Source organism: Diadema setosum, chromosome 5, assembly GCF_964275005.1.
Source record: "Diadema setosum chromosome 5, eeDiaSeto1, whole genome shotgun sequence".
NCBI classification, from domain to species: domain Eukaryota; kingdom Metazoa; phylum Echinodermata; class Echinoidea; order Diadematoida; family Diadematidae; genus Diadema; species Diadema setosum.
The window spans coordinates 21,465,540-21,473,636 of record NC_092689.1 but is presented as its reverse complement, the minus strand read 5'-3'; the positions used below and the strand labels follow the sequence as shown (position 1 = coordinate 21,473,636).

The window sequence follows — 8,097 nt, the reverse complement described above, 5'->3', positions numbered from 1 at the left end:
GTGCACTGCGCTGTGGTAGAAAGTCCAAGAAAGATACTGTTGCCATAGGAACAGTTCTCCTCCGCAGTGAGGGTTGTTCGCACAGTAGCTTAATCGGGATTAAATTTAGTCTCGTTTTTAGGTGCGTGTTAATTTTAGGATTAAGCACTTGATTGCAAGGTGCATAGTTAGTTGTAAGTAACATTGTATATATAAGTGTTATATACCTCAGACATGTATCAATGCTGTGATACTATTTCATTTATTAGTTATAATTAGTAACTTCATGGTTAATATGTACGTTACATATTAAGTGGTTGTAAACATCCACTTATGTTAGTACAAGATGTTGTATATAGTGTATATTACACGCTGAACTTGCATTAATTATGTTTAACTTCTTTATTGCATTTCAGCGAACCACTCCAATACACTCTACTACATTCCGTGTTTATACTCCATTACGCTCCACGCCATATGACACTTTACGCAACGTTTACACTCCGCGTTTCATTCCATGTATGACTTCCAACAAGCACGTGTTTATTCCATGTTTCATACGATGATCAACGTTTACGTTCAACGACGATTAAACGGATTGGAACCGCACTTGTTGTTGTGATTGTTTGTTATTGAAGGAGTGCGTTCGAATCAACCTCCCTGTAGCTTATTTACGTTGGAGAAGCTACATTAGTTCGCAATTGTTTGGGGACTCTAGTTTGTGATTTCTTGTTCATAAGCTCGCGAATTGTAGTGTTTACTTCGCGTGAAGATAGAACTGAATTCGCAATATGACAACCAATACGGAGCGACTTCCACAAACTGACGACCAAGGTGATGATGATGTCACGACCCTCAAACAGTCGTGCCGTGCTTATGCTGGCAGCCTTACAAGAAGGTTCAAGGAACTGGAAAGCTGTATGTTAAGCACGGACAATTATGAGGCCGTTGTAAATAAGGCTGGCCAGTTAGATGACACCTTCAAATCGTATAAAGAACGCTTTGGGGAGTATCATGCACGGCTAACTGGCCAGGAAGCAGAATCTGCGCTGGAGGAATTCCAATCCAGGCGGAGGAACAAGGAAGAGTTTGACGTCAGGCTGGCGAGCTGGATGGCGAAGGCCAAGGAGAGCGTGCGGGAGACGACGCAACTGGACGAAGGCGGGGACGACGATGACGACAACGCGTCGCTGCAGTCTTCCGCGACCAGGAGCAGTAGGTCATCTCGGCGCTCAACAAGCACCACATCCAGTGCCAGACTGAGGGATGCTAAGATCAAGGCTGAAGTCGCGAAACTTAAGCTCGAACAAATGAAAAGGACACAAGAACTCAAGATTGCTCAAATAAAGCTTGAGCAAGAACTTGCTGCCGTAGAGGTGGCAAATGAAATGCAACAGGCGCAAGTAGAGGCTCAGTTACTTCAAGAAGAAATTGAAGGTAATTGCGCCAGTGAGGTGAGTGCCTCCATAGTACGTAGTGTACGTAACGTAGATGTAAAGAAGAAATTAAATCCTAATGCCCCTGTTTGGAATGCAAATGATCAATCAAATGCCCGTGTAAATGTTGATGTAAGCCCAACCCCCGTAAACGCTAACGTGAATAACTCTACATTGCCTGATATTTTCTCAGCTGTTGATCTGGCCATGAACATGCCCAAGTCTGACCTGACACAATTTGATGGTAATCCATTAAAATATTGTAGTTTCATTAACAAGTTCGAGGCTACTATTGAGTGCAAACCAGTTAATGATAAAATGAAATTGATGTATCTAATACAGTTCTGTGCAGGGAAGGCCAGAGATAGCATTGAGAATTGCACATTTCTAGGTCCAGAGGGGTACAGAAAGGCCAGAGAAATCCTGCATGACCAGTTCGGGCAGCCCTTCCTGGTGACCACTGCCCACATGAGGAAAGTGCTGAGTCGTCAACAAATAAGACCCAACGATGGAGCTGCTCTGTGGGACCTCACCAGGTCCATGCGGCGATGCGAGATGGTCTTGTCGCACATGGGATTCCGGGCTGATATGGACAGCTCGGATAACCTGCTGCAGATCCAACAGCTTCTTCCTATGCACATGCAAGCAGAGTGGGCAAAACGAGCACACATCATGATGAAGCAGCGGGTGTCACCGACATTCTCGATGATGGCTGATTACATCGAAGAGTGTGCCCAGCTCTCCTCTAACATGTTTGGTCAGAACATAGGCAAGGGCAAGACGACTACCCCCAAGGATGGCAAGAAGTTCGCGAGTAGTGTCAAACGAACAACGCTAACCACGCAAGGGCAATCACCAAAACAGGCATCACAGTGGAGGTGCACATGCTGCTCTCAGTCACACAGCTTGACATCATGCCAGCGCTTCAAGCAAATGTCCCGCAATGAAAGGTTGAACGTGATACGACAGGCAAGACTGTGTGACAATTGCTTCAAGCCAGGCCACCTAGCCAGGGAGTGCAAGCAGGACAGCAACTGCAAGGTCGAGAGCTGCAAGTGGAAGCACCACACCCTCCTTCACTTCCACGTCTCAAAGAGCAGTCAAGAAAGGCCACAAGGGCAGAAATCGAGCACAACGACGAATGAAGGTGCCACATCAGCAGAAGAGTGTTCGATAACTGGGGCCGGTAACCAACCAAAGCAAGCTGAAGAATCCAAAGGCAACAATTACTCCAACAGCAGTCACACCAAGCAGTATAAAGTGTGTTTACGAATTGTGCCCGTGAAGATCCAGGCAGGAACGAAGGAGATTAAGACGTGGGCGCTGCTCGATGAAGGCAGCGACGTATCTCTGTGTGATGCAAGCCTAATAGAGGAACTTAACGTAAAGGGGAAGAAAAGGCAGTTCGAACTAACAACCGTAGATGGTGTCAGCTCCAAGAAGGATGGCCTCGAGGTGAGTCTGACAGTGCAGAACCTCAATGGAAGGGAAGAAATCGAGATACCGCGTGTCTGGACGGTAGACAAGTTACCGATATCAGACGTTCTTATTCCTAACAAGGAAGATGTCAAACGATGGGACCACCTCAAAGGAATAACATTTCCATCGATAGATAGAAGAGAAGTCAAACTTCTGATTGGCGGAGACACCCCAGAGGCATTCTGGGTCCTTGAACAAAGAAAGGGAAAAAGAAAAGAACCGTATGCCATACGTTCTCCGCTCGGATGGACACTGATGGGACCGATGTCAACGCGACAAGGGCCTTCCTCCGCCAATGTTCACTTCACATGTCATGATGATCCACTTCAACAGCAGCTAAAGCAGTTCTGGGAGTCAGACTATGGAGGTTACCTAACGGATGAGAAAATCGGCGACTCACTCGAAGACCTCCGCGCACAGAAGATCATGGAAGAAAGCGCTTCCATTACCGGCGGTCATTACGAAGTAGGCTTACCATGGCGCCACTGGCCTCCAAACCTGCCAAACAATCGTTACCTCGCAGAAGCAAGACTGCGGTACTTGAAGAAGAAACTGGAGAAGGATGACGCCCTCAAAGAAAGGTACACGAAAACTGTCGAAGACTACATAACAAAGGGTTATGCAGAAAGGGTACCAATACAGACACGAGAAGCAGGACATCAAGAAGAGAAAGATGAGAAGCCTACCTCAAATACGTGGTACCTACCGCACCATGCCGTTGTTCACCCTCGGAAACCAGACAAGGTCAGAGTCGTTTTCCACTGCGCCGCGAAGTACCAGGGTACCTCTTTGAACAACGAACTACTTCAAGGACCTGATCATACTAACAACCTGGTGGGCGTACTCCTGAGATTCAGACAGGAACCAGTTGCTGTGGTTGGTGATGTGGAGGCCATGTTCCATCAAGTAAAGGTCCCAGATAGAGATTGTGATGCACTTCGATTCCTCTGGTGGGAAAAGGGAGAACTTGCAACAGAGCCAAAGGAGTACAGAATGAAAGTTCATCTGTTTGGAGCAACCTCCTCTCCGAGTTGTGCAGGCTTTGCATTGCGGAAGACCGCAGAAGACCACCAGAGCGAGTATGACGGAGATGCAGTCGACACTGTACGGAAGAATTTCTATGTCGACGACTGCTTGAAGTCTGTAAAGACCAAAGAAGCAGCCATTAAGCTGATTGAAGATCTGAGACGGTTACTGAATGAGGGCGGTTTCCGGCTCACAAAGTGGATGAGTAATGAGCGTGACGTCCTGGCTGCCGTACCTGAGGCTGACAGGGCAGCATCCATGTCGAGTCTAGACATTGAAGAGCTACCAGAAGAACGCACGCTCGGAATCCTTTGGGATGTACAGATGGATGCTTTTGGGTTCAAGGTCAACGTAAAGGACAAACCAGCAACAAGACGCGGCATTTTGTCTGTAGCTAGCTCCCTATACGACCCACTAGGGTTTGTAGCTCCATTTGTACTTCCAGCAAAGGCACTGATACAACGGTTATGTAGACGAGGTCTGAGCTGGGATGAGCCAGTCTCCGCAGAGGAAGAGAAAGAATGGAGAAACTGGTTGGAAGATCTACCCACGTTGACAGACCTAAAGATCAACAGGTGTATCAAACCAGAGGGTTTCAAGGAAGTAGCCTCAGCTCAAATCCATCACTTTTGTGATGCATCCGAAATAGGATATGCATCAGTGGCGTATCTGCGTTTAACAGACGCCACAGGTAAAGTGCACTGCTCCTTCATCATGGGGAAATCGAGACTAGCACCTGTGAAGGCTGTATCCATATCAAGGCTTGAGTTGATGGCAGCGGTCCTGGCAGTGACGTTGGACCAATTCATCAAGGATGAACTTCAGATCAAGGTCACAGACACCACATACTGGACCGACTCCACATCAGTACTACAGTACATAAGAAACGAAAGCAGGCGTTTCAAGACCTTTGTTGCAAATCGTGTCGCTAAGATTCACAACGCCTCCACGCTATCTCAATGGCGTCATGTTGATACAACATCCAACCCAGCAGACGATGGATCTCGTGGCATGAAAGCGACAGAATTAATCAACAACCTACGCTGGCTGGAGGGCCCCACATTCCTATGGGAAGAAGAAGAAAATTGGCCATCACCCCCAGAAGTGCTGCAGGAACTGCCACAAGAAGACGTAGAAGTAAAGAAAGCCAATGTCAACACAGTGGTTTCAACTGACAGCCTAGAGGAGCTGTTAACCAGGTTCTCTTCATGGAACAAACTCAAGAGGGCTTTCGCATGGATACTGCGCTACAAGGCATTTCTGCGACACAAGGGTGATGCAGGAAGTGTGAGAACGGGACACTTCACAGCAAAGGAGCTAGAAGACGCAGAGCTGGAAATAATCAAGCGAGTGCAGAGAAAAGCCTTTCCAGCAGAAATGTCAAGTGAAGGAAAGAAAGGCACACCACCAAAGTCAAGCACACTAGACAAATTAAACCCCATCAACGTTGAAGGAGTGATGAGAGTTGGAGGAAGACTAGGGAAATCCCCGCTCTCAGATGATCTGAAACACCCACTGATTCTCCCTCATGATCACCACGTGACTACCTTGCTCGTCTCCCACTACCACCATGATGTTGGACACTCAGGTGCCGGCATGACGTGGACTGCACTCAGAGAAAAGTACTGGGTAATCCGAGGTGGTGCTACTGTTCGCAAGGTATTGGGAAATTGTCTGCATTGCAAGAAGAGAAGCTCACAGCGAGGTCAACAACTCATGGCTGACCTTCCTACTGAACGGGTCACTCCAGATAAGCCTCCTTTCACCTACACAGGAATTGACTTCTTCGGGCCATTCCGAGTAAAGAGAGGTCGCAGTGAGGTGAAAAGATACGGATGTGTGTTCACCTGCCTTGCTTCAAGAGCAGTACATCTGGAGGTAGCACACTCCTTGGATACCGATTCCTTTGTGTTCGCTCTGAGACGATTCATCAGCCGTAGGGGTTACCCCGCAAAGATATTCAGTGACAACGGAACAAACTTCAGAAGCGGACACAAGGAATTGAAAGAAAGTCTTGCATCGCTGAACAGCAGCAAGATTGGACGATTCCTAAGCCAAAAGGGAATCGCATGGCAATTCACCCCTCCAGGAGCAAGTCATATGGGGGGAGTTTGGGAGCGTGTAATACGTTCGGTTCGTAAGATTCTTGAAGGCCTCCTGAACCAGCAGCTCATCACAGACGAGGCGTTGATGACGTTCATGACTGAAGTAGAAGCCATTCTAAATGCCAGACCCTTGACGCAACTGAATACCGACCCACATGATGACGAACCACTTACGCCCAATCATCTACTACTGCTGAGGAAGAGTCCATCCCTGCCCCCTGGAATATTTACCAAGGATGACTGTTACACTCGACGAAGATGGCGTCAGGTGCAGTACCTTGCAGACCAGTTTTGGAAACGTTGGGTCAAAGAATATCTACCTCTCCTCCAACAGAGGCAGAAATGGACAAAATCCAAACGAAACTTCATGCAAGATGATCTAGTCCTGGTCGCAGATGACTGTGCGCCTCGTGGGCAGTGGCCTTTAGGTAGGATTGTGGCCACGTACCCTGATAAGCTTGGTAGGGTCAAGCAGGTTGATGTACGGGTGGGTCTGAAAAGCTTCAGGAGACCCATCTCAAAGTTGTGCCTTTTGGAGGCACGAGGAGAATCGTAAATTGACATAAGCATCAGTAAACAAACGGTACATCTGTTATGTTTATCAAGTTGTTCATGTAACATTGTGTGATGTACAGTTTGTAAAATAATGTTGAAGCATGTGTTAAGTAGTGATAAGACAATTACGTCCTTCGTTGTGTAATTAAGATGATTTGGTCTTGGTCGTGGCCGACAACCTTCCACGTGGACAATGGTCATTGGGGAGGGTTGTTGAGGTTTTCCCAGGAAGGGATGGTGGAGTGAGACAGGTGGAGGTGAGAGTTGGCCACAAACACTTTAGGAGGCCTGTAGTGAAACTGCATGCTAGAAGAAGGATCAAAGAATTGACCGCTTACAGTAATTGATCTAGTAAATTGAAGTGTATGATCAACACAAAGTCCTTCTAGTATGAATTATATTATTTGAGATTGTTATATTTCTGTATGCTACAAGTTTAATTGAGTTTCATTCATGCTGTGAACGAGGTATGAATTAATGAATGAATGTAATCAGATTTAATATGTATGCCGCTAAGTAAATTTAGGAATGATCTAAATTGATAGTTAGCTCATTGGGGCCGGTATGTTGCGGCATGAATGAGATGGGTCTGTAATGACAAGACTAAAACTATGAGTTTATGCAAATTTATGCAAAGAAGACCCATTTTCTCCCCTGGTAACAGTCCCCTCAAAGTGAAATAGGCATACAGTTGGTCAAGCCCGATCTTAGCAAGGCCAAGTCCACATAGCAACAGTTTGCTCATTGCATAACACTTTAGGCAAACATGCAAATTAGCCCAAGGCTGGTAGGAGATGCCAACTCCTCACCATAGCCACATCACTAAGACAAAGGAAAGTCCAACGGCCAACATCATCTTTCATGTTTAGGAACTTTTACACCAAGAATTTGTGGAAACCAAGAGGCCAAACAATTGGTGAGTCAAACATTGAATTTAATATATGTCATCTTCATTATTGATGTTAATTGTAGCATTATGTTGAGTGTAATTAATGAGAATTAGTCCTCAAAAAGTTGGTAAGATTCCACCAGAACATAAGAAAGTTTGCATTAGTTATGTGTGCACGGACGGTCAGTGCACTCTGTGTGTGTAAATATTATGCCTGCACTGTGTTGGTATATACTCTCCAGTGTGGAGAGAGAGAGAGAGAGGCAGAAGGAGAATAGGCCAGTGCAGGACTTTGTTTGTTGCCTAAGTTAGGGTTAGTACTGCATAATTGTAGCTGTGACTAGTAGAATACACTATTATGTTCATTGTAGATATATTCCAATCCATATCCCATGTTTATGAGAGTTTGAAGTAGTTTTAAGAAGTTTCAAAGTTTGTTTGTAGCTTTCTATGAACCTAACTGTGTATGTCAGTGTATTTGTGTGCGTAGTGAAATTAGGTACATGTATTTAGGAAGGAGTACACACACACAGGGGTTCGTTGTTCGGTGCACTGCGCTGTGGTAGAAAGTCCAAGAAAGATACTGTTGCCATAGGAACAGTTCTCCTCCGCAGTGAGGGTTGTTCGC

At 46.1% G+C, this 8,097-nt stretch overlaps 1 protein-coding gene across 1 annotated transcript; it reads left to right on the top strand.

The window, feature by feature from the left end:
* Nucleotides 1-770: 770 nt before the first annotated feature.
* Nucleotides 771-6,581, top strand: LOC140228779 (uncharacterized). Its single transcript, XM_072309053.1, has 2 exons — nt 771-1,433; nt 1,758-6,581. The coding sequence occupies exons 1-2, from the start codon at nt 771-773 to the stop codon at nt 6,579-6,581; spliced, it is 5,487 nt and encodes a 1,828-aa protein (XP_072165154.1).
* Nucleotides 6,582-8,097: the final 1,516 nt, after the last annotated feature.

Bases quoted from the DNA above. Each gene is read 5' to 3' on its own strand.
- LOC140228779 (XM_072309053.1), top strand. From the start codon at position 771: ATGACAACCAATACGGAGCGACTTCCACAAACTGACGACCAAGGTGAT. The intron at 1,434-1,757 runs GTGAGTGCCTCC...TATCTAATACAG, and splicing joins AAGGTAATTGCGCCAGTGAG to TTCTGTGCAGGGAAGGCCAG.